Source organism: Caretta caretta, chromosome 14, assembly GCF_965140235.1.
Source record: "Caretta caretta isolate rCarCar2 chromosome 14, rCarCar1.hap1, whole genome shotgun sequence".
Lineage (NCBI taxonomy): Eukaryota > Metazoa > Chordata > Testudines > Cheloniidae > Caretta > Caretta caretta.
The window spans coordinates 374,776-401,046 of record NC_134219.1 but is presented as its reverse complement, the minus strand read 5'-3'; the positions used below and the strand labels follow the sequence as shown (position 1 = coordinate 401,046).

General features: G+C 46.6%; 1 protein-coding gene across 1 annotated transcript in view; it reads right to left on the bottom strand.

The window, feature by feature from the left end:
* The window catches only part of FASN (fatty acid synthase), an 85,088-nt gene that overhangs the window by 7,279 nt on the left and 51,538 nt on the right, over positions 1–26,271 (bottom strand). The window contains exons 33-36 of the mRNA XM_048817782.2: positions 20,788–20,939; positions 20,065–20,156; positions 19,758–19,909; positions 13,890–14,132 (exon numbers count right to left, since the gene is read on the bottom strand). Coding sequence (XP_048673739.2) covers positions 13,890–14,132; positions 19,758–19,909; positions 20,065–20,156; positions 20,788–20,939 — 639 coding nt within the window. The remainder of the gene's footprint in view (positions 1–13,889; positions 14,133–19,757; positions 19,910–20,064; positions 20,157–20,787; positions 20,940–26,271) is intronic.

Sequence of the window (26,271 nt, the reverse complement as noted above, 5' to 3'; positions counted from 1 at the left end):
ACTCACCTCATACCTTGCCAGCATGTTGGTAAAATATCCTAGTCATTGCAGATGCAACACCCCTGTTCCCCAAATCATATCCTCACTGGCTCCCTACAACTTTCCCAAATCACCTCCAGTCCATCCCCCATATCTGGGTCACACCCTGGACCTGGTGTTTGGATTAGTTGTCAATTTACATAATAGTGCAAGCCACTATAGATCTATCAGTTCTTGCCAATAGCATCCAGTATCAAACACTGTGTTCCTGGGCAAGCTCACAGAAACAATAGCCAAAGGCCAACTTCAAGCTCATCTAATTGATGCTAATATCCTAGACCCAGCATAATCTGGATTCAAGCTAAGACATGGGACTGAAACCCATTAGTGGCACTGATGGATATCATTCCTCTGTCAATGGCCAGAGGGCAGACACCCATTCTCATCCTCCTGAATTTTTTTTTTTTTTTTTTTAAACACAACGTTCAACACCGCTGAGCATTCACAGATTCCAAGACCAGGATGCACCATTGGATCATGTAGTCTGACCTCTTTATAACATAGGCCAAAGAACTTTCCCAAAATCATGATGGAGAATCTATCACAAACCTTGGTAAATTCTAATGGTTAATTACTCTCACCACTGAAAATTTACACCTTATTTCTAGTCTGAAAATGTCTAGCTTTAACTTCCAGACAGTGGATTGTGTTAATTCTCTACTAGATTGAAGAGCCCATTATTAAATATTGTTCCCCATGTAGATACTTACTGATGGCTCAAGTCACCCCTTAACCTTCTCTTTGTTATGGTAGACTAAAAGAGCTTAAAGAAAAGGAGTACTTGTGGCACCTTAGAGACTAACCAATTTATTTGAGCATGAGCTTTCGTGAGCTACAGCTCACTTCATCAGATGTTTACCGTGGAAACTGCAGCAGACTTTATATACACACAGAGAATATGAAACAATACCTCCTCCCACCCCACTGTCCTGCTGGTAATAGCTTATCTAAAGTGATCAACAGGTGGGCCATTTCCAGCACAAATCCAGGTTCTCACCCTCCACCCCCCCACACAAATTCACTCTCCTGCTGGTGCTAGCCCATCCAAAGTGACAACTCTTTACATAGTCAAGTCGGGCTATTTCCTGCATAGATCCAGGTTTTCTCACATCCCCCCCACCCCCATACACACACAAACTCACTCTCCTGCTGGTAATAGCTCATCTAAACTGACCACTCTCCAAGTTTAAATCCAAGTTAAACCAGAACATCTGGGGGGGGGGGGGGGTAGGAAAAAACAAGAGGAAACAGGCTACCTTGCATAATGACTTAGCCACTCCCAGTCTCTATTTAAGCCTAAATTAATAGTATCCAATTTGCAAATGAATTCCAATTCAGCAGTTTCTCGCTGGAGTCTGGATTTGAAGTTTTTTTGTTTTAAGATAGCGACCTTCATGTCTGTGATTGCGTGACCAGAGAGATTGAAGTGTTCTCCGACTGGTTTATGAATGTTATAATTCTTGACATCTGATTTGTGTCCATTTATTCTTTTACGTAGAGACTGTCCAGTTTGACCAATGTACATGGCAGAGGGGCATTGCTGGCACATGATGGCATATATCACATTGGTGGATGTGCAGGTGAACGAGCCTCTGATAGTGTGGCTGATGTTATTAGGCCCTGTGATGGTGTCCCCTGAATAGATATGTGGGCACAATTGGCAACGGGCTTTGTTGCAAGGATAAGTTCCTGGGTTAGTGGTTCTGTTGTGTGGTATGTGGTTGTTGGTGAGTATTTGCTTCAGATTGCGGGGCTGTCTGTAGGCAAGGACTGGCCTGTCTCCCAAGACTTACCCATAACTATTTCACATTTGGGGACAATGTATACCTTCAGATCAGCGGCACTGCTATGGGTACCCGCATGGCCCCACAGTATGCCAACATTTTTATGGCTGATTTAGAACAACGCTTCCTCAGCTCTCGTCCCCTAAAGCCCCTACTCTACTTGCGCTATATTGATGACATCTTCATCATCTGGACCCATGGAAAAGAAGCCCTTGAGGAATTCCACCATGATTTCAACAATTTCCATCCCACCACCAACCTCAGCCTGGTCCAGTCCACACAAGAGATCCACTTCCTGGACACTACAGTGCTAATAAACAATGGCCACATAAACACCACCCTATACCGGAAACCTACTGACCGCTATTCCTACCTGCATGCCTCCAGCTTTCACCCTGACCACACCACACGATCCATCGTCTACAGCCAAGCTCTGCGATACAACCGCATTTGCTCCAACCCCTCAGACAGAGACAAACACCTACAAGATCTCTGTCAAGCTTTCTTACAACTACAATACCCACCTGCAGAAGTAAAGAAACAGATTGAGAGAGCCAGAAGAGTTCCCAGAAGTTACCTACTACAGGACAGGCCTAACAAAGAAAATAACAGAACGCCACTAGCGGTCACCTTCAGCCCCCAACTAAAACCCCTCCAACGCATTATTAAGGATCTACAACCTATCCTAAAGGATGACCCAACACTCTCACAAGTCTTGGGAGACAGGCCAGTCCTTGCCTACAGACAGCCCCGCAATCTGAAGCAAATACTCACCAACAACCACATACCACACAACAGAACCACTAACCCAGGAACTTATCCTTGCAACAAAGCCCGTTGCCAATTGTGCCCACATATCTATTCAGGGGACACCATCACAGGGCCTAATAACATCAGCCACACTATCAGAGGCTCGTTCACCTGCACATCCACCAATGTGATATATGCCATCATGTGCCAGCAATGCCCCTCTGCCATGTACATTGGTCAAACTGGACAGTCTCTACGTAAAAGAATAAATGGACACAAATCAGATGTCAAGAATTATAACATTCATAAACCAGTCGGAGAACACTTCAATCTCTCTGGTCACGCAATCACAGACATGAAGGTCGCTATCTTAAAACAAAAAAACTTCAAATCCAGACTCCAGCGAGAAACTGCTGAATTGGAATTCATTTGCAAATTGGATACTATTAATTTAGGCTTAAATAGAGACTGGGAGTGGCTAAGTCATTATGCAAGGTAGCCTGTTTCCTCTTGTTTTTTCCTACCCCCCCCCCCCAGATGTTCTGGTTTAACTTGGATTTAAACTTGGAGAGTGGTCAGTTTAGATGAGCTATTACCAGCAGGAGAGTGAGTTTGTGTGTGTATGGGGGTGGGGGGGATGTGAGAAAACCTGGATCTATGCAGGAAATAGCCTGACTTGACTATGTAAAGAGTTGTCACTTTGGATGGGCTAGCACCAGCAGGAGAGTGAATTTGTGTGGGGGGGTGGAGGGTGAGAACCTGAATTTGTGCTGGAAATGGCCCACCTGTTGATCACTTTAGATAAGCTATTACCAGCAGGACAGTGGGGTGGGAGGAGGTATTGTTTCATATTCTCTGTGTGTATATAAAGTCTGCTGCAGTTTCCACGGTAAACATCTGATGAAGTGAGCTGTAGCTCACGAAAGCTCATGCTCAAATAAATTGGTTAGTCTCTAAGGTGCCACAAGTACTCCTTTTCTTTTTGCGAATACAGACTAACACGGCCTTTCCTCTGAAACCGAAAAGAGCTTAATCTATTTATCATTATAAGGCAGGTTTTCTAATCCTTTAATTATGCTCATGGCTCTTCTCTGAACTCCTCTCCAATTTACCAACATTCTTCTTGAATTGTGGGCACCAGAACTGGATGCCATATTCCAGCAGTGGTCGCACCAGTGCCAAATTCAGAGATAAAATAACCGTCCTACTCCTACTGGAAATTCCCATTTATGCACCTCAGGATCACATTAGCTCTTTTTATCCACAGCATGACACTGGCACCTCACATTTGGCTGACTACCCACTATGACTCCCATATCTTTTTCAGAATCACAGCTTCCCAGGATAAAGTCCCCCATCCTGTAAGTATGGTCGACAATTTTTATTCCTAGATGTGTACATTTACATTTAGGCATATTAACATGTTTGTTTGCACGCAGTGGGACTCCACAAGTATCAATTCTCTTTCCAGTTCTATTCAATATATATACATGCAGCCACGAAGTAAACTGGTCAGTCAACATGGACTCATGCCAGCAATGTGCAAATGGATACATATCTCTTCTTATCCTTCACCACATGTGACAATACCTTACGAAATCAGCTCATGGATAAAAACAGCAGTTTGAAGGTGAATCTTATGCAACCATGCGTTGCATAAGAGAAACTGAAGATTTCCTGGACAGACTCAGGATATGCTTCTACAGATACAACGTTCTGAAGATTCAGAGCAGGCTGCACTGGGGGGACAGGAGGACGGTGAAGAAATCTGGCAACATGTGACCTCCAGAAGAAGAAAGGGGTGCGTCCATGTACCAGCAATGCAGATACAGGTAAGTAACCGTTTTCATGTTCTCTCCACAGGTACTAATGCGGAGAGTGGACTAGATGATACATCTGAGGGAACGGAACAGAAGGAGACTCCGCCGATTGGAAGGCATGAGATGCACTGTCCTAGGGATGGGGGTTCCACAACCACTGCTCCCAAGAGAATGAGGCAGGTGGTGGTGGTTGGGGACTCTCTCCTCAGGGGGACTGAGTCATCTATTTGCCCCCCCAACCGGGAAAATCAAGAAGTCTGCTGCTTGCCAGGAGCTAGGATTGACAATGTGATGGAGAGACTGCCGAGACTCATCAAGCCCTTGGATTGCTACCCCTTCCTGCTTCTCCACGTGGGCACCAATGATACTGCCAAGAATGACCTTGAGCGGATCACTGCAGACTACGTGGCTCTGGGATGAAGGATAAAGGAGTTTGAGGTGCAAGTGGTCTTCTCATCCATCCTCCCCGTGGAAGGAAAAGGCCTGGATAGACCCCGTCAAATCGTGGAAGTCAACGAATGGCTACGCAGGTAGTGTCGGAGAGAAGGCTTTGGATTCTCTGACCATGGGATGGTGTTCCAAGAAGGAGGAGTGCTAGGCAGAGACTGGCTCCACCTAACGAAGAGAGGGAAGAGCATCTTCCCAAGCAGGCTGGCTAACCTAGTGAGGAGGGCTTTAAACTAGGTTCACCAGGGGAAGGAGACCAAAGCCCTGAGGTAAGTGGGGAAGTGGGATACCGGGAGGAAGCATGAGCAGGAGCGCGCGAGAGGGGAGGGCTCCTGCCTCATACTGAGAAAGGGGGACGATCAGCGAGTTATCTCAAGTGCCTATACACAAATGCAAGAAGCTAATGTACTCAATGCTTTTTTTGCCTCTGTCTTCACTAACAAGGTCAGCTCCCAGACTGCTGCGCTGGGCATCACAAAATGGGGAAGAGATGGCCAGCCCTCTGTGGAGATAGAGGTGGTTAGGGACTATTTAGAAAAGCTGGACGTGCACAAGTCCATGGGGCCAGACGAGTTGCATCCGAGAGTGCTGAAGGAATTGGCGGCTGTGATTGCAGAGCCATTGGCCATTATCTTTGAAAACTCGTGGCGAACGGGGGAAGTCCCGGATGACTGGAAAAAGGCTAATGTAGTGCCAACCTTTAAAAAAGGGAAGAAGGAGGATCCTGGGAACTACAGGCCAGTCAGCCTCACCTCAGTCCCTGGAAAAATCATGGAGCAGGTCCTCAAAGAATCAATCCTGAAGCACTTGCATGAGAGGAAAGTGATCATAGAATCATAGAATATCAGGGTTGGAAGGGACCCCAGAAGGTCATCTAGTCCAACCCCCTGCTCGAAGCAGGACCAATTCCCAGTTAAATCATCCCAGCCAGGGCTTTGTCAAGCCTGACCTTAAAAACCTCTAAGGAAGGAGATTCTACCACCTCCCTAGGTAACGCATTCCAGTGTTTCACCACCCTCATAGTGAAAGTTTTTCCTAATATCCAATCTAAACCTCCCCCACTGCAACTTGAGACCATTACTCCTCGTTCTGTCATCTGCTACCATTGAGAACAGTCTAGAGCCATCCTCTTTGGAACCCCCTTTCAGGTAGTTGAAAGCAGCTAACAAATCCCCCCTCATTCTTCTCTTCTGCAGACTAAACAATCCCAGCTCCCTCAGCCTCTCCTCATAAGTCATGTGTTCTAGACCCCTAATCATTTTTGTTGCCCTTCACTGGACTCTCTCCAATTTATCCACATCCTTCTTGTAGTGTGGGGCCCAAAACTGGACACAGTACTCCAGATGAGGCCTCACCAATGTCGAATAGAGGGGAACGATCACGTCCCTCGATCTGCTGGCAGTGCCCCTACTTATACATCCCAAAATGCCATTGGCCTTCTTGGCAACAAGGGCACACTGCTGACTCATATCCAGCTTCTCGTCCACTGTCACCCCTAGGTCCTTTTCCGCAGAACTGCTGCCTAGCCATTCGGCCCCTAGTCTGTAGCGGTGCATTGGATTCTTCCGTCCTAAGTGCAGGACCCTGCACTTATCCTTATTGAACCTCATCAGATTTCTTTTGGCCCAATCCTCCAATTTGTCTAGGTCCTTCTGTATCCTATCCCTCCCCTCCAGCGTATCTACCACTCCTCCCAGTTTAGTATCGTCCGCAAATTTGCTGAGAGTGCAATCTACACCATCCTCCAGATCATTTATGAAGATATTGAACAAAACCGGCCCCAGGACCAACCCCTGGGGCACTCCACTTGACACCGGCTGCCAACTAGACATGGAGCCATTGATCACTACCCGTTGAGCCCGACAATCTAGCCAGCTTTCTACCCACCTTATAGTGCATTCATCCAGCCCATACTTCCTTAACTAGCTGACAAGAATACTGTGGGAGACCGTGTCAAAAGCTTTGTTAAAGTCAAGAAACAATACATCCACTGCTTTCCCTTCATCCACAGAACCAGTAATCTCATCATAAAAGGCGATTAGATTAGTCAGGCATGACCTTCCCTTGGTGAATCCATGCTGGCTGTTCCTGTTCATCTGGAGTACTGTGTCCAGTTTTGGGCCCCACACTACAAGAAGGATGTGGATAAATTGGAGAGAGTCCAGCGAAGGGCAACAAAAATGATTAGGGGTCTAGAACACATGTCTTACGAGGAGAGGCTGAGGGAGCTGGGATTGTTTAGTCTGCAGAAGAGAAGAATGAGGGGGGATTTGATAGCTGTTTTCAACTACCTGAAAGGGGGTTCCAAAGAGGATGGCTCTAGACTGTTCTCAATGGTAGCAGATGACAGAACGAGGAGTAATGGTCTCAAGTTGCAGTGGGGGAGGTTTAGATTGGATATTAGGAAAAACTTTTTCACTATGAGGGTGTTGAAACACTGGAATGCGTTACCTAGGGAGGTGGTAGAATCTCCTTCCTTAGAGGTTTTTAAGGTCAGGCTTGACAAAGCCCTGGCTGGGATGATTTAACTGGGAATTGGCCTGCTTCGAGCAGGGGGTTGGACTAGATGACCTTCTGGGGTCCCTTCCAACCCTGATATTCTATGATTCTAAGCCTGGGAAACAAGCAGGGAGAACTCGAAGTCCTGGCACAGTCCAGGAATTATGATGTGATTGGAATAACAGAGACTTGGTGGGATAACTCACATGACTGGAGTACTGTCATGGATGGATATAAACTGTTCAGGAAGGACAGGCAGGGCAGAAAAGGTGGGGGAGTTGCATTGTATGTAAGGGAGCAGTATGACTGCTCGTGAGCTCAAGTATGGAACTGCAGAAAAACCTGAGAGTCTCTGGATTAAGTTTAGAAGTGTGAGCAACAAGGGTGATGTCGTGGTGGGAGTCTGCTATAGACCACCGGACCAGGGGGATGAGGTGGACGAGGCTTTCTTCCAGCAACTCACGGAAGTTACTAGATCGCAGGCCCTGGTTCTCATAGGAGACTTCAATCACCCTGATATCTGCTGGGAGACCAATACAGCGGTGCACAGACAATCCAGGAAGTTTTTGGGAAGTGTAGGGGACAGTTTCCTGGTGCAAGTGCTGGAGGAACCAACTGGGGCAGAGCTCTTCTTGACCTGCTGCTCACAAACCGGGAAGAATTAGTAAGGGAAGCAAAAGTGGATGGGAACCTGGGAGGCAGTGAACATGAGATGGTCGAGTTCAGGATCCTGACACAGGGAAGAAAGGAGAGCAGCAGAACATGGACCCTGGACTTCAGAAAAGCAGATTTTGACAACCTCAGGAAACTGATGGGCAGGATCCCCTGGGAGAATAACATGAGGGGCAAAGGAGGCCAGGAGAGCTGGCTGTATTTTAAAGAATCCTTATTGAGGTTACAGGGACAAACCATCCCGATGTGTAGAAAGAATAGTAAATATGGTAAGCGACTAGCTTGGCTTAACAGTGAAATCCTTGCTGATCTTAAATACAAAAAAGAAGCTAACAAGAAGTGGAAGATTGGACAAATGACCAGGGAAGAGTATAAAAATATTGCTCAGGCATGCAGGAGTGAAATCAGGAAGGCCAAATCACACCTGAAGTTGCAGCTAGCAAAATGTTAAGAGTAACAAGAAGGGTTTCTTCAGGTATGTTAGCAACAAGAAGAAAGTCAAGGAAAGTGTGGGCCCCTTACTGAATGAGGGAGGCAACCTAGTGACAGAGGAAGTGGAAAAAGCTAATGTACTCAATGCTTTTTTTGCCTCTGTCTTCACGAACAAGGTCAGCTCCCAGACTACTGCTCTGGGCAGCACAGCATGGGGAGGAGGTGACCACCCCTCTGTGGAGAAAGAAGTGGTTTGGGACTATTTAGAAAAGCTGGACGAGCACTAGTCCATGGGGCCGGATGCGCTGCATCTGAGAGTGCTAAAGGAGTTGGCGGATGTGATTGCAGGGCCATTGGCCATTATCTTTGAAAACTCATGGCGATCGGGGGAAGTCCCGGATGACTGGAAAAAGGCTAATGTAGTGCCCATCTTTAAAAAAGGGAAGGAGGATGATCCTGGGAACTACAGGCCAGTCAGCCACACCTCAGTCCCTGGAAAAATCATGGAGCAGGTCCTCAAGGAATCCATTTTGAAGCACTTAGAGGAGAGGAAAGTGATCAGAAACAGTCAGCATGGATTCACCAAGGGCAAGTCATGCCTGACTAATCTAATTGCCTTCTGTGACGAGATAACTGGCTTTGTGGATGAAGGGAAAGCAGTGGACGTGTTGTTCCTTGACTTTAGCAAAGCTTTTGACACGGTCTCCCACAGTATTCTTGCCAGCAAGTTAAAGAAGTATGGGCTGGATGAATGGACTATAAGGTGGATAGAAAGCTGGCTAGAGTGTCGGTCTCAACAGGTAGTGATCCATGTCTAGTTGGCAGCCAGTATCAAGTGGAGTGCCTCAAGGCTGGTTTTGTTCAATATCTTTATTAATGATCTGGAGGATGGTGTGGATTGCACCCTCAGCAAGTTTGCAGATGACACTAAACTGGGAGGAGAGGTAGATACGCTGGAGAGTAGGGATAGGATACAGAGGGCTCTAGACAAATTGGAGGATTGGGCCAAAAGAAATCTGATGAGGTTCAGCAAGGACAAGTGCAGAGTGCTGCACTTAGGACGGAAGAATCCCATGCACCACTACAGACTAGAGACCGAATGGCTTGGCAGCAGTTCTGCAGAAAAGGACCTAGGGGTTACAGTGGACGAGAAGCTGGATATGAGTCAACAGTGTGCCTTTGTTGCCAAGAAGGCCAATGGCATTTTGGGATGTATAAGTAGGGGCACTGCCAGCAGATCGAGGGACGTGATCGTTCGCCTCTGTTTGACATTGGTGAGGCCTCATCTGGAGTACTCTGCTATTCTGAAATCTGGAGTTTTGTGTCCAGTTTTGGGCCCCACACTATAAGAAGGATGTGGAAAAATTGGAAAATGTCCAGCAGAGGGCAACAAAAATGATTAGGGGACTGGAACACATGATTTATGAGGAGAGGCTGAGGGAACTCGGATTGTTTAGTCTGCAGAAGAGAAGAATGAGGGGGGATTTGATAGCTGCTTTTAACTACCTGAAAGGGGCTTCCAAAGAGGATGGATCTAGACTGTTCTCAGTGGTAGCTGATGACAGAACAAGGAATAATGGTATCAAGTTGCAGTGGGGGAGGTTTAGGTTGGATATTAGGAAAAAACTTTTTCACTAGGAGGGTGGTGAAATACTGGAATGCGTTACTTAGGTGGTGGTGGAATCTCCTTCCTTAGAAGTTTTTAAGGTCAGGGTTTACAAAGCCCTGGCTGGGATGATTTAGTTGGGGATGTCCTGCTTTGAACAGGGGGTTGGACTAGATGACCTTCTGAGGTCCCTTCCAACCCTGATAATCTATTATTCTAATCCAAGCAAGCCAGAGGAAAAAAAAACTTTGAAGAGTTCATGGTCACCATTCAGTTTCTTTTGGTTAAAAAAGTCACACACCCACAATCATTGGGTCAATTCAGTGCGTAGTTTAGGAGTGCTCCTGGAATCCTAACAGATGCTACAGTTTTGCACAGCAGCATCTGCAAGTAATGGTTTCTACCACCTCCAGTTGGCTAGAGGACTCCATCCCATCCTGGTGGATGATGACCTTGCCTCTTTTATACCTACCTTTGTCAGCTCCTGTCTGGACTACAGCAATGCAATAACTGGATATGAAGCAGTGAACCCTTAGGAAACTCCAGTTAATAAAGAACACTAGCATGTCTTCTCAGAAACATGGGTTACCAGGAGTCCATCAGATCTTGTCCTCCACTCTCTACACTGACTTCCATATAATAAGTTTAAGGTCTCAGTGCTTATCTTCAAGGTGTTCGATAGCCTGGATCCGGCATACCTAAAAGTCTGCCTAAAGCTCCATAACGGTAGTTGTGGTGAAAAAACTCTACTCCTCAGGCACAGTAGAACTTTTGACTATAAGAATAAGCTCACCTGTGCAGGAGACAGAACTTTCTCAGAGACCAGTCAGACTTGGGGAACAAACTCCTATAAGAGCTAAGGACCATCACAAACCTCACTCCCTTCCATTCCATGTGCAAGGCACACTTTTGACTTGCCTTCTGTAATATAAACAGAGCAGCATGGACATTTAAAAAAATATCCTACCAAAACACTACAGTGCACACAAAATTCTCCCCCTAAAGAGAGGATAAGAGAGATCGAATTGCTCAACGGAAGTTAGTCATATCACTTAATGCACTACTGGAAGGTGCTCAGTTACACCAATGAGGGCACCATAAGAACCTAGATAGAACAGTATGGACTAGAGGTTTTCCAAACAGATGTTCAAGGAGGGAGAGTTCCTGTCCTGAGGAGCTTGCAGTCCAAGAATGGACAGAAAGACAGGTAATCAGAGGTCAAGGAAAGGAGAACAGCAAGATTTTAGATTTAGTTGTAGACAATGCAGAAGAAATTACAAGTTAGACTGGGAGGAAGAGGAGTCCAACATCCCTGTCATAGTCCTTTATGGATGATGCTGGATGTAGCATATGCAAGAGAATTAGGAGCTTGGCATACAAAAGTGGAGTGGTAGAAGTACCATGTCAGATGGTGAGATCCAGGTTCCTTTGAGAGCCAGGAGGTGGAGGGAAGAGGAAAAAAGGTGGAGGGGATGGGTAAGACTGCTGGTGTACTGAGACCTCTGCCTATCATGCTGACCAGTACTGTCTTATTAATTCCTTATACACCCTTTCGGTCTGTTTGCATTCATTTATAGTCTCTTGCCTTATACTTAGTTTGTAAATTCTCAGGGGCAGGGACTGTTTTTTATTCTGTTTGTACAACACCTAGAACAATAGGGTCCTGGTCCATGACAGGGGCTCCTCAGCGCTACTACAATAATAAAAAGATGGAAAGATAGGACAGAAGAGGATGGAACAAGGCAGCACAGGGCAAATGTGATTGGCATCCTAACAAGATGATAAAGCAAAATAAATATTGAATCAACTAGTTATACAGATCATTAAGGATCAGTTAATGAAAAATCAGGATACAGAAAAACAAGGCATCAGAGAGTTAAAATGAAACACTGAACTCTAAATCTTGTTCCCCACTGCCAATCCCACCACCTCTTCCTCCAAATTCTGCATAATTATAACCTTGGTGTCATCTTCCCCTTGTGCATCTGGACTCTTGCTAATTCCTCCTACCACCCTAAATACTCTAACGTAAAACCTTTTCTTTGTCCCCATGGCTCAAACTGGTCTGATCTTCCTTCTCTCTGGCCTCCCCTGACTCAACTCCATTGGTCTCCCTTTCAGTCTGTCACAGAGATCCTCCTCTCCAACCATGTTCCCTCTCCCTTGAATTTTTGCACTGATGACTACTCTTTTGCATTTAGTTCAAGCTGCTAACCCTTAAGGCTTTTCAAAAACACTCCTCTCTGTATGTCTGACCTCATTTCCTCCTACACCAAATCCTGCTCTCTGTGTTACTCCTGAGGGAATTCTGCACCAAAAAATTAAATACTCTGTGCCAAAAAAATATTAAATATTCTGGGCACAATATTTTAAAATTCTGCATATTTTATTTGTCAAAACACCACAATATAGTCACACCATTTTCAATTATTTGCTGACAAGTATTTTGAAATACGTTACCATTTTCAATCATTTTGGTGTGATTATATTGTTATTGTGTTTGTTATTTTGACAATTAAAATATGCAGAACTTTGCAGAATTTTAATTTTTAAAATTTTTCGGTGCAGAATTCCCTCAAGAGTACCAGGGTACTGTGTGGTGCAATCTGCATATGGGTAGCTTGGTGGGGGGTCTGGGCGCAGGGGGGAATCTGGGTGCAGGGAGAATGGGAATCTGCAAGGGGGGGGTGAGGTGAAGGTGGTTAGTGCTCAGTGGGGGGAGGGTCAGGGTGCAGCTGGTTGGGGCTCAGTGGGGCGAGGGTCCAGGTATGGGGGGCTCCTGATGCAGGTGATGAGGCTCAGTAGGGTGGAGGTTTGGGGGACTTGGTGGGGGGCTCCTGATGCAAAAAGGGCTTGGTGTGGGGTGTTCTAGGTGCCTGGTGTGTGGGGGGGGTGTCATTGTATAGGGAGCTGCTCCCTCTGTCTGCCCAACCCCTGTGCATTTGGACCCCCCGCACCATCCCCCCCCCCGAGCCTCACCTGCCCACCCCCTGCAGTGCAGAGCTTCTTGCAGCCAGGGGAAGTTTCTGGGGCTTGATCTGACCCAGCCCCGGCTGCTCCGTGCAGGGAAGTGGGAACTTAGTCTCCGTCCTCCTCCCCACCACACCTCCAGTTGGGACTAATGTCCCTGGGTGGCCAGGGCATCCCCAGACCTCCCTCCCCCCAATGATTTACCTCTCCCCCCGGCTGCCTGAATAGACATGTCTGAGTTGCCAAGAGGAAGCAAAGTGATTGGGGAGCGGAGGATATTTTTCTGCTGTGCTACAGTTGCACAGAATTTCCCCAGGAGTACTATGTTCCACCCACGCTTCTCTTCTAGCCGCTCCTTTTGTTGTCTTCATACAATCCCAACCCAATGCTTTCTTCCACAACTCCTGCACTACCTAGTGCAGCTTTCCAGACACTTGTCAAATACTCACACTTCAAACCACTCCTAAACCCCCCCCCCCCAAAAAAAAAACAAAACAAACCACCACCTGTTCTGTGAGGTCAGCTCTGACCGCTGCCTGGGCGGCTAATGTATCGGCATGTATCTCGATATTGTGAAATCTTGGGATCTAAGGTCTAGCCTTCAATCTGTGCATTCTTTCCTATTGAGAATTCTGGGCACATGCACAGTGCTATAAAAATAGTGATACATGCAGCACTCCCACGGCTGTAGAAGAAAGAGATACTTCTGAAGAGTCAATAGACACTCTTGGACCACAGCAAGCTGCACACCTGCACTCAATTTCCTACAGATAGTGGCTGGCACCAATATGTCCTATAGCAGATTCTAGAGTAAGATGCTTCTAGAATTCTGATCACAGAATATTTGTAATTATTAATGATCTGATTTACCCAGGATGTGGGCAACAGCCTCCACAAGGTCCCGCTGGCTGCTTCCCTCACTCTTCACTGAGACCTTCTCTGCCAGAACAAAACTAGACATGACAGGATGAGGCTGATTCAGGAAGCGGTCCAGAACCTCCAGGCATGAGCTGAGTCGCTGGGGAAGAGTTCCACCAACCACAGTGTCGTTACTGCCCATGGTCTCCAAGACAACACCCACATCACCAATGGCACCCCACTGCACAGCCAGGCCTGCAAAAGAAGACAGAAGAGAGAACACATTAAATGACTAACTGGAGCACATGGCAGCAGGAAGAGGGGAAAGCTAAAGAAAACAGAGCAGGTGTCTTCATTCACTTGAAAATCTGGGTGAAGGGTCAGAATCTGGGAGGAATGTGAGCAATTGTAGCAGAGACAAAGGAGGGACAGGAGGGAATATAGAGAGGAAAGTCTAATGAACATCATACAAGTATGGGGAATAAAACAGGAAGAACCAGAAATTCCAGTGAACAACCACAGTTATGACATAATTGGCATTGCAGAGACTTGGTGGGATAATTCATGACTGGAATATTGGTATAGAAGTATACAGTTTGTCCAGTAAGGATAGGCAGGGAAAAAAAATAGGAGAAGTTGTTGCCATGTATATCAAAGATAGATACACTTTCCTGGAGGTTGAAATAGAAGTGGGAGGTAGACCTGTTGAAAGCCTCTGGGTAAGGATAAAGGGGTAAAAAGCAAAGATGATGGCATGACAGGGGTCTATTACAGAATGTCTAACCAGGAAGAAGAGGCGGATAAGGCTTAACAAACAAACAAAACAAAACAAGAAATCATCCAAAGCACAGGACTTGATGGTGGGGGTGGGGACTTCAACTACGCAGATATCTGCTGGGAAAAGAATACAGAAAGGCACATATTGTCCAACAAGCTATTGGAATTCATTGGAGACAACTTTTTTATTGCAGAGGGTGGAGAAAGCAATTGGGGGAAGAGGCTGTTCTAGATTTGATTCTGACAAATTCTGGTTTAGAATTTGAAGGCAGCTTGGGTGAAAGTGATCATGAAATAAGAGCTCATGATTTTAATGAATGGTAGGAGGAGGGAAAAAAAAGCAAAAGACAGGGTTTCTTCAGGTATGTTAGCAACAAGAAGAAAGTCAAGGAAAGTGTGGGCCCCTTACTGAATGAGGGAGGCAACCTAGTGACAGAGGATGTGGAAAAAGCTAATGTACTCAATGCTTTTTTTGCCTCTGTCTTCACAAACAAGGTCAGCTCCCAGACTACTGCTCTGGGCAGCACAGCATGGGGAGGAGGTGACCAGCCCTCTGTGGAGAAAGAAGTGGTTCGGGACTATTTAGAAAAGCTGGACGAGCACTAGTCCATGGGGCCAGATGCGCTGCATCTGAGTGCGCTAAAGGAGTTGGCAGATGTGATTGCAGAGCCATTGGCCATTATCTTTGAAAACTCATGGTGATCTGGGGAAGTCCCGGATGACTGGAAAAAGGCTAACGTAGTGCCCATCTTTAAAAAAGGGAAGAAGGAGGATCCTGGGAACTACAGTACAGTCAGCCACACCTCAGTCCCTGGAAAAATCATGGAGCAGGTCCTCAAGGAATCCATTCTGAAGCACTTAGAGGAGAAGAAAGTGATCAGGAACAGTCAGCATGGATTCACCAAGGGCAAGTCATACCTGACTAATCTAACTGCCTTCTGTGATGAGATAACTGGCTTTGTGGATGAAGGGAAAGCAGTGGACGTGTTGTTCCTTGACTTTAGCAAAGCTTTTGACACGGTCTCCCACAGTATTCTTGCCAGCAAGTTAAAGAAGTATGGGCTGGATGAATGGACTATAAGGTGGATAGAAAGGTGGCTAGATTGTTGGGCTCAACAGACAGTGATCAATGGCTCCATGTCTAGTTGGCAGCCGGTATCAAGTGGAGTGCCCCAAAGGTCGGTCCTTGGGCCGGTTTTGTTCAATATCTTCATAAATGATCTGGAGGATTGTGTGCATTGCACCCTCAGCAAGTTTGCAGATAACACTAAACTGGGAGGAGAGATAGATACGCTGGAGAGTAGGGATAGGATACGGAGGGCCCTGGACAATTTAGAGGATTGGGCCAAAAATAAATCTGATAGGTTCAACAAGGACAAGTGCAGAGTCCTGCACTTAGGAGGGAAGAACCCCATGCACCGCTACAGACTAGGGACCGAATGGCTCGGCAGCAGTTCTTCAGAAAAGGACCTAAGGGTTACAGTGGATGAGAAGCTGGATATGAGTCAACAGTGTGCCCTTGTTGCCAAGAAGGCCAATGGCATTTTGGGATGTATAAGTAGGGGCACTGCCAGCAGATCGAGGGACGTGATCGTTCCCCTCTATTCGACATTGGTGAGGCCTCATCTGGAGTACTGTGTCCAGTTTTGGGCCCCACACTACAAGGAGGATGTGGAAAAACTGGAAAACGTCCAGCGGAGGGCAACAAAAATGATTAGGGGACTGGAACACATGGTTTATGAGGAGAGGCTGAGGGTACTGGGATTGTTTAGTCTACGGAAGAGAAGAATGAGGGGGAATTTGATAGCTGCTTTCAACTACCTGAAAGAGGGTTCCAAAGAGGATGGATCTAGACTGTTCTCAGTGGTAGCAGATGACAGAACAAGGAGTAATGGTCTCAAGTTGCAGTGGGGGTGGTTTAGGTTGGATATTAGGAAAAACTTTTTCACTAGGAGGGTGGTGAAACACTGGAATGTGTTACCTAGGGAGGTGGTGGAATCTCCTTCCTTAGAAGTTTTTAAGGTCAGGCTTGACAAAGCCCTGGCTGGGATGATTTAGTTGGGGATGGTCCTGCTTTGAGCAGGGGGTTGGACTAGATGACCTCCTGAGGTCCCTTCCAACCCTGATATTCTATGACAATGGACTTCAAGAAGGCAGACTTTACCAAACTCAGAGAATTGGTAGGTAAGACATTATTGAGGGCACAAGAACAAACTATTCCAATGCGTAGGAAAGAGAAATTATGGTAAGAGACCACCCTGACTTAAACTGGAGATCTTCAACAACCTGAAACTCAAATAAGAGTCATACAAGAAGTGGAAGCAAAGTCAGATTACAAAGGATATATATAACAAAAACACCACACACAACCATGAAGAGACCATTAGAAAGGCCAGGGCACAAAATGAGATTAAACTAGCTAGGGACATAAAGCGTAACAAGGAAATATTTTACAAATACATTAGAAGCAAGAGGGAGATGAGGACAAGGCAGGTCCATTCCTCAATGAGGAAGGAAAATCAGTTTAACTTGGGAATCAGAAAAGATAATGGTGCAAAAAAAAATAAAATAAAGTAAAATAAAAATAAAATAAAAAAATTAATTTGTAAGCACCTAGAAGATAAGGTGAAAAGTAACAGTCAACATGAATTTGTCATCAAGAACAAATCATGTCAAACCAACCTAATATCCTTCTCTGACAACCCTTGTGCATAGGGGGAAATCAGTAGATGTGGTATATCTCAACTTTAGTAAGGCTTTTGATACTGTATTACATGATCTTCTCATAAACAAACTAGGGAAAGATAGCCTAGATGAACCTGCTTTAAGGTCCAGCGTAGTTATAAATGGTTCACAGTCAAGCTGTAAGGGCATACTAAGTGCGTCCCAAAAGTATCTGTCCTGCATCTGGTTCTATTCAATATCTTGATCAATGATTTAGATAATGGCATAGAAAGTATGCTTATAAACTCTCTGGATGGTACCAAGCTGGGAGGAGTTGCAAGTGCTTTGGAGGACAGGATTAAAATTCAAAATGATTTTGACAAAATGGGAAAATGGACTGAAAGAAATAGGATGAAATTCAATATGGGCAATGTACTACACTTAGGAAGGAATAATCAATTGCACAGAAGATAAAAAGGGAAATGATTGACTAAGAAATAGTACTGTGAAAAGGGATCGGGGAGTTATTGTGGATCACAAACTAAATATTAGTCAACAATGTAATACTGTAGGAAAAAAGCGAACATAATTCTGGGATGTATTAACAGGAGTGTTGTAGGCCAGACACAAAAAGTAATTCTTCCACTCTACTCCGCATTCATCGGGCCTCAGATGGAGTACTGTGTCCAGTTCTGGTACCAGACTTTGGGAAATATGTAGACAAAACTGGAGAAAGTCCAGAGTAGAGTAACAAAACTGATTAAAGGTCTAGAAAACATGATCTATGATAAAAAAGATTAAAAAATTTGGGTTGGTTTAGTCTGGAGAAGAAAAGACTGAAGAGGGATATGAGAACAGTCTTCAAGTACTGGGCTTCAATTGCAGCAAGGGAGATTTAACTGTAACAGCAGTTAAGCACTGGAACAAAATTACATAGCGAGGTTACAGAATCCCTAACATTGGAGGTTTTTAAGAACAGGTTAGACAAACACCTTTCAGGAATGGTGCGGATAATATTTAATCCTGTCTCAGTGCAGGGGATTGGTCTAGATCAGGGGTGGGCAAACTTTTTGGCCCGCGGGCCACATCGGGGTTGCAAAACTATATGGATCGTGACCGTGATCGTCCCCCTCTATTTGACATTGGTGAGGCCTCATCTGGAGTACTGTGTCCAGTTTTGGGCCCCACACTACAAGAAGGATGTGGATAAATTGGAGAGAGAGTCCAGCGAAGGGCAACAAAAATGATTAGGGGTCTGGAACACATGACTTATGAGGAGAGGCTGAGGGAACTGGGATTGTTTAGTCTGCAGAAGAGAAGAATGAGGGGGGATTTGATAGCTGCTTTCAACTACGTGAGAGGTGGTTCCAGAGAGGATGGTTCTAGACTATTCTCAGTGGTAGAAGAGGACAGGACAAGGAGTAATGGTCTCAAGTTGCAGTGGGTTGGATATTAGGAAAAACTTTTTCACTATGAGGGTGGTGAAACACTGGAATGCGTACCTAGGGAGGTGGTGGAATCTCCTTCCTTAGAAGTTTTTAAGGTCAGGCTTGACAAAGCCCTGGCTGGGATGATTTAGTTGGGGATCGGTCCTGCTTTGAGCAGGGGGTTGGACTAGATGACCTCCTGAGGTCCCTTCCAACCCTGATATTCTATGATTCTATGGAGGGCCGGGTAGGGAAGGCTGTGCTCCCCAAACAGCCTGGCCCCCATCCCCTATCTGCCCCATTCCCACTTCCCACCCCCTGACTGCTGCCCTCAGAATTCCTGACCCATCCAACCCCCCCTGCTCCTTGTCCCCTGATCTTCCCCCCAGAACCCCCGCCCCTAACTGCCCCCCTGGGACCCCACCCCCTATCCAACCCCCCCTTCTCCCTGTCCCGACCCCTATCCACACCCCCGCGCCGACAGGCCCCCCGGGACTCCCATGCCCTATCCAGCACCCCCCGTTACCTGACCACGCCCCCTCCCCCTGAATCTCCACCCCATCCAACCGCCCCCTGCCTGTCCCCAGGGACCCCCTGCCCTCTTACCATGCCGGAGCCAGGCTCACTGCCTGGCAGGAGCAGCAGGCCAGAGCACTGGCGGCGCGGCACAGCAGGCTGAGGCTGTGGGGGAGGGGCCGGGGACGAGCCTCCCCGGCTGGGAGCTCAGGGACCAGGCAGGACCGTCCCGTGGGCCGGATGTGGCCCGCAGGCCGTAGTTTGCCCACCTCTGGTCTAGATGACCTATCAAAGACCCTTCCAGTCCTATGTTTCTAGGATTCTATGCTGATTGACAATCCACAGAGTACAAAGAGTGTGTGCATGAGCCAGAGAACGAGGGGGGAAGGAGCTCTGAGCATTCACGTTTGCTCCAGAGAAGTGCACGAGATATCTTATTTTCTTCTGGTTGTTGATGGAGTGGGCATTATCTGTAGAAGAGGCCCTGCAATGTTACCTGGCAGCCCATCATGCCGTCGCTGCTCACAGATGCGCTCCATAGTAGAGTTGGCAAAACCATAGTTACTCTGCCCAACATTTCCTCTTCCACAGCTTATAGAGGAGAAAGCAACAAAATAGTCCAAGTCTGGACACTTTTCACGACTCACCCTATGAATGGAATAGAAAAAATTATATTAAATTAACAACTTGTTTTAAAAGGATCGTTCCCCTCTCGTGACAGTAACAAGTTGAGACCTTTCTGAATGTTATTGGCCTCTGGCCCCATTCAAGCACCCCACATTTATTCCTCCTATGACACCTACCAGTCCAGATGAAGGGTGCCTGCAAACTTGGGTTTGCTGACATCATGGAAGAATTCTGGAGACTGATTCTCTAGCATGGCATCTTTAAGGACCTGCAGGAGACAGAAGAAGTAACATCAATATCTCTCCGGTCTCTGCTCAGGTTGAGTCTAACCCTGCTGCAATTTCAACCTCAAAAATATGCACAAGCAGATTCTACATTAAGTTCTGGAACAAAAGATCCAGCCAAGATCTCCCAGAAATGTGTTCTGAATGTTGCTCTGTACAGAGATGCTGGAGAGGCACAGAAAGGTAATACCACGTAAGTTTTACACGTTTAAGCTGAAATATTACTAAGAACAAGAGAATCTCTTAGCTGAAGATGGTAAGGCCCTACCAGCCTCAACAAAAAGGCTTCATGTTGTCCTGGTCTCTCCAGGACTCCTACTGTGATGGTCTTCCTTAACTAGAAAGTGCAGGATAGGCCTTTTTTCGGCCCCAAGGGTCACTAGGAGCTGAACATACGGTCTCTGTAGTGCAACTACCCGAGGGAAACAAGACCCAGACTGAGGAAGTGAAAGAACAACAACTTCATGTTATCAAGCCTATTCCAGCCAACTGCACTTTGAAAGACAGAAAGGTTGCCTGAGCTGTCCCCCTGTTGACTTGGCCCTGTATGATCAATGCAGAAAGCACTTTTGCAGCTGTTCTGTCCTTTGAGTTCCAAGCATTTTTGTCACTCACCATCGCCAAATTGAAGATGCCCCCAACTGGTCCAAGCTGTAAAGCTTTTTCTATCAAGTGCTGCGTTCCTTCTAAAGTCCCAACATCACTGGTGGACACCAGGACCTGGACGCCCATCTCCTTCCACTCTCTGACTCGTTTAGCTTGATAACCTGCAAAAAAAAAAAAAAAAAAAAAAAGGCTAGTTTGAGATTCATCATTCCAGACACACTAGGCCAGAGGTCAGCAAACTACGGCCCATGGGCCACATCCAGCCCACAGGACCATTCTGCCTGGCCCTTGAGCTCCCTGCAGGGGAGGCTAGCCCCTGGCCCCGCCCCTGCTGTCTCCCCTCCCCCGCAGCCTCAGCTCGCTATGCTGCCAGCTCTCTGGGCGGCGCGGCTGCGAGCTCCTGCCAGGCGGCGCGGCTGCCAGTCCTACTGGTGAGCGACATGGTAAGGGGGAAAGGAGTGGCGGGGTTGGATAAGGGACAGGGGGTCCCTGGGGCAGTCAGGGGACAGGGAGCGGTTGGATAGGTGTGGGAGTCCCAGGGGGCCTGCCAGGGGACGGGGGTGTGGATAGGTGTCAGGGCAGTCAGGGGACAGGGAGCATGGGGGAGGTTGGATAGGAGGTGGGGTCCCGGAGGGGCGGTTAGTGGAGGGGGGGGGGTCTCAGGGGACAAGGAGCAGGGGGCTTTGGATGGGTCAGGGATTCTGAGGGGGGCAATAGGGGGCAGGGGCCAGGCTGTTTGGGGAGGTACAGCCTTCCCTTCCCGGCCTTCCATACAGTTTTGGAACCCCGATGTGGCCCTCAGGCCAAAAAAGGTTTGCCCACCTCTGCTCTATGCCCTGGTGAAGCTCTGCTTCCTGCACTTCTCAGTTCATACTTACCCTGTCTAAGACAAACAGGAGCATTTAAACTAAAGCATTAGAACTCTGTCTTATGGTTGCAGACTGATTCAGTGTTCACTAACGGTTAGACAGACGACAGATTCAGTGTTCTTTTCCCCAACTACCATCAGTTCACAGTGTGATCCAAGACATGTAACTTGGTGCTCCTGTATCCCTATCTTTAAGATGAAGACAATACTCCCTCTTCTAAATGCTGAGCATATTGGATGGAGATGCTATTTAAAATGTGGAATGCTTTCCTTGTGGTATAGTGTAGCCATAGCTCACAGGAAATAAGCTCCCTGAAAAGGAATCTAGCAACTTTCATTGTGGCCTTTGCACGAAAGCTCTTCCATGTTTCAGGTCCCACCACATACACCCTCTGGTAACAGTGTGTGCTCTCTCTCTGGGCAAGGCTGTAGATTTTACTTTATACAGAGCCAAAAACATGCCTTGTGCTTTGCAGACATAGGATGATATGGTTCCATAAAGGCGAAGCTTTGAAAAGGAAAGAATGAAGGCCAGGGGTAACAAGTCAGGAAGAAAGAAAAGGAGTACTTGTGGCACCGTAGAGACTAACCAATTTATTTGAGCATAAGCTTTCGTGAGCTACAGCTCACTTCATCGCCGATGAAGTGAGCTGTAGCTCACGAAAGCTTATGCTCAAATAAATTGGTTAGTCTCTACGGTGCCACAAGTACTCCTTTTCTTTTTGTGAATACAGACTAACACGGCTGCTACTCTGAAACAAGTCAGGAAGGAGTGTTCTACTGGATAGGCAGAGGGAGCCATACGAAAGAGGACATTACATGGAGAGGACAGTGAGGGAAGGAAATGAAGAAGGAGTTGTGAACAGAGGATGAGAAGAGAGGTAGGCAGGAACAGAGTTATATATGATCTTGAAAGTGGGGACAAAGTCTGCTGCAGCAGTGAAGGGATTTGAAGAGGGGACGGACATGATAAGATCAGCAGGCAGGGTGGATTAATTTTCACAGCAGCACTTTGGACAAGGAAGGCAAGAGTGAAGGAGGTGGAAGAAAGAAAAAGGGTGCAGTAACTAAGGTGAGAGATGAAAAGTTGGACAAGATTTAAGGCAGTGGGATAGAAAGGAATGGATAGATTTTGGAATGGAGAAGTTGGCAGGAGTTAGCAACATTGAAGTTGGAGGACTGAGTTGGGGAGTCAAATGCCACCAAGTTTTGCATGCCTGCAGAACATGCAGAGTCGTGGGTTTGCCAATGGAAATAGAAAAAGTAGTAGTTTTTCCCATGTTGAGCCTGAGTCGGTGTCAGGACAGAGGAACACAAGACAAAGACAGGTGTGGATGAGGCAGATCTGAATCATTTAATTATTGGGTAATGTCACTCAGGGATATGAGCAAGAGGGAAAAAAAAAAAAGACAAATGACAGATCTCTGGGGAGGGGACAAGAGCTTGAGGGTTACTACCCCTGTATAATGGTTGGATAGGGAAGATGCACAGTCTTTGAAACTAAGAGAATGAATCATAGAATATCTGGGTTGGAAGGGACCTCAGGAGGTCATCTAGTCCAACCCCCTGCTCAAAGCAGGACCAATCCCCAATTAAATCATCCCAGCCAGGGCTTTGTCAAGCCTGACCTTAAAAACTTCTAAGGAAGGAGATTCTACCACCTCCCTAGGTAACGCATTCCAGTGTTTCACCACCCTCATAGTGAAAGTTTTTCCTAATATCCAATCTAAACCTCCCCCACTGCAACTTGAGACCATTACTCCTTGTCCTGTCCCCTTCTACCACTGAGAACAGTCTAGAACCATCCTCTTTGGAACCACCTCTCAGGTAGTTGAAAGCAGCTATCAAATCCCCCCTCATTCTTCTCTTCTGCAGACTAAACAATCCCAGTTCCCTCAGCCTCTCCTCATAAGTCATGTGTTCCAGACCCCTAATCATTTTTGTTGCCCTTCGCTGGACTCTCTCCAATTTATCCACATCCTTCTTGTAGTGTGGGGCCCAAAACTGGACACAGTACTCCAGATGAGGCCTCACCAGTGTCGAATAGAGGGGGACGATCACGTCCCTCGATCTGCTCGCTATGCCCCTACTTATACATCCCAAAATGCCATTGGCCTTCTTGGCAACAAGGGCACACTGCTGACTCATATCCAGCTTCTCGTCCACTGTCACCCCTAGGTCCTTTTCCGCAGAACTGCTGCCTAGCCATTCGGTCCCTAGTCTGTAGCTCTGCATTGGGTTCTTCCGTCCTAAGTGCAGGACCCTGCACTTATCCTTATTGAACCTCATCAGATTTCTTTTGGCCCAATCCTCCAATTTGTCTAGGTCCCTCTGTATCCTATCCCTGCCCTCCAACATATCTACCACTCCTCCCAGTTTAGTATCATCCGCAAATTTGCTGAGTGTGCAATCCACACCATCCTCCAGATCATTTATGAAGATATTGAACAAAACCGGCCCCAGGACCAACCCCTGGGGCACTCCACTTGACACCGGCTGCCAACTAGACATGGAGCCATTGATCACTACCCGTTGAGCCCGACAATCTAGCCAGCTTTCTACCCACCTTATAGTGCATTCATCCAGCCCATACTTCCTTAACTTGCTGACAAGAATACTGTGGGAGACCGTGTCAAAAGCTTTGCTAAAGTCAAGAAACAATACATCCACTGCTTTCCCTTCATCCACAGAACCAGTAATCTCATCACAGAAGGTGATTAGATTAGATTAGTCAGGCATGACCTTCCCTTGGTGAATCCATGCTGACTGTTCCTGATCACTTTCCTCTCATGTAAGTGCTTCAGGATTGATTCTTTGAGGACCTGCTCCATGATTTTTCTGGGGACTGAGGTGAGGCTGACTGGCCTGTAGTTCCCAGGATCCTCCTTCTTCCCTTTTTTAAAGATTGGCACTACATTAGCCTTTTTCCAGTCACCTGGGACTTCCCCCGTTCGCCACGAGTTTTCAAAGATAATGGCCAATGGCTCTGCAATCACAGCCGCCAGTTCCTTTAGCACTCTCGGATGCAACTCGTCCGGCCCCATGGACTTGTGCACGTCCAGCTTTTCTAAATAGTCCCATACCACCTCTTTCTCCACAGAGGGCTGGCCATCTATTCCCCATGTTGTGATGCCCAGCACAGCAGTCTGGGAGCTGACCTTGTTCGTGAAGACAGAGGCAAAAAAAGCATTGAGTACATTAGCTTTTTCCACATCCTCTGTCACTAGTTTGCCTCCCTCATTCATTAAGGGGCCCACACTTTCCTTGGCTTTCTTCTTGTTGCCAACATACCTGAAGAAACCCTTCTTGTTACTCTTGACATCACTCGCTAGCTGCAGCTCCAGGTACGATTTGGCCCTCCTGATTTCATTCCTACATGCCCGAGCAATATTTTTATACTCCTCCCTGGTCATATGTCCAACCTTCCACTTCTTGTAAGCTTCTTTTTTATGTTTAAGATCCGCTATGATTTCACCGTTAAGCCAAGGTCGCCTGCCATATTTACTATTCTTTCGACACATCGGGATGGTTTGTCCCTGTAACCTCAACAGGGATTCCTTGAAATACAGCCAGCTCTCCTGGACTCCTTTCCCCTTCATGTTAGTCCCCCAGGGGATCATACCCATCTGTTCCCTGAGGGAGTCGAAGTCTGCTTTCCTGAAGTCCAGGGTCCGAATCCTGCTGCTTACCTTTCTTCCCTGTGTCAGGATCCTGAACTCAACTAACTCATGGTCACTGCCTCCCAGATTCCCATCCACTTTCATGAGAATCTCTAGACGGAGGACAGGGAGACTTTGTAAAGGAAGGAGTCACTGGGGACTTGAGTAAAGACAGTTTCAGTAGAGTGGAAAGGTAGAAGCCAGATTGTACAGGGCACCCTTTTAAGTATATCAGAAGCAGGCTTTCTGCTAAACAACCAGAGGGCCACAGGACAATCGAGATGCTAAAGGAGCACTCGAGGACGATAAGCCCATTGCGGAGAAGCTAAATTAATTCTTTGTATCGGTCTTCATGGTTGAGGATGTGAGGGAGATTCCCAAACCTGAGCCATTCTTTTTAGGTGACAAATCTGAGGAACTGTCCCAGACTGAGGTGTCATTAGAGGAGGTTTTAGAACAAATTGATAAACTAAACAGTAATAAATCACCAGGACCAGATGATATTCATCCAAGAGTTCTGAAGGAACTCAAATGTGAAATTGCAAAACTACTAACTGTAGTCTGTAACCTATCATTTAAATCAGCTTCTGTTCCAAATAACTGAAGGATAGCTAATGTGACGCCAATTTTTAAAAACGGCTCCAGAGGCGATCCTGGTAATTACAGGCCGGTAAGTGTGACTTCAGTACCAGGCAAACTGGTTGAAACTATAGTAAAGAACAAAATTGTCAGACACATAGATGAATATAACTTGTTGGGGAAGAATCAACAGGGTTTTTGTAAAGGGAAATCATGCCTCACCAATCTGCTAGAATTCTTTGAGGGGGGTCAACAAGCACGTGGATCCAGTGGATACAGTGTACTTAAATTTTCAGAAAGCCTTTGACAAGGTCCCTCACCAAAGGCTCTTAAGCAAAGTAAACGGTCATGGGATAAGAGGGAAGGTCCTCTCATGGACTGGTAACT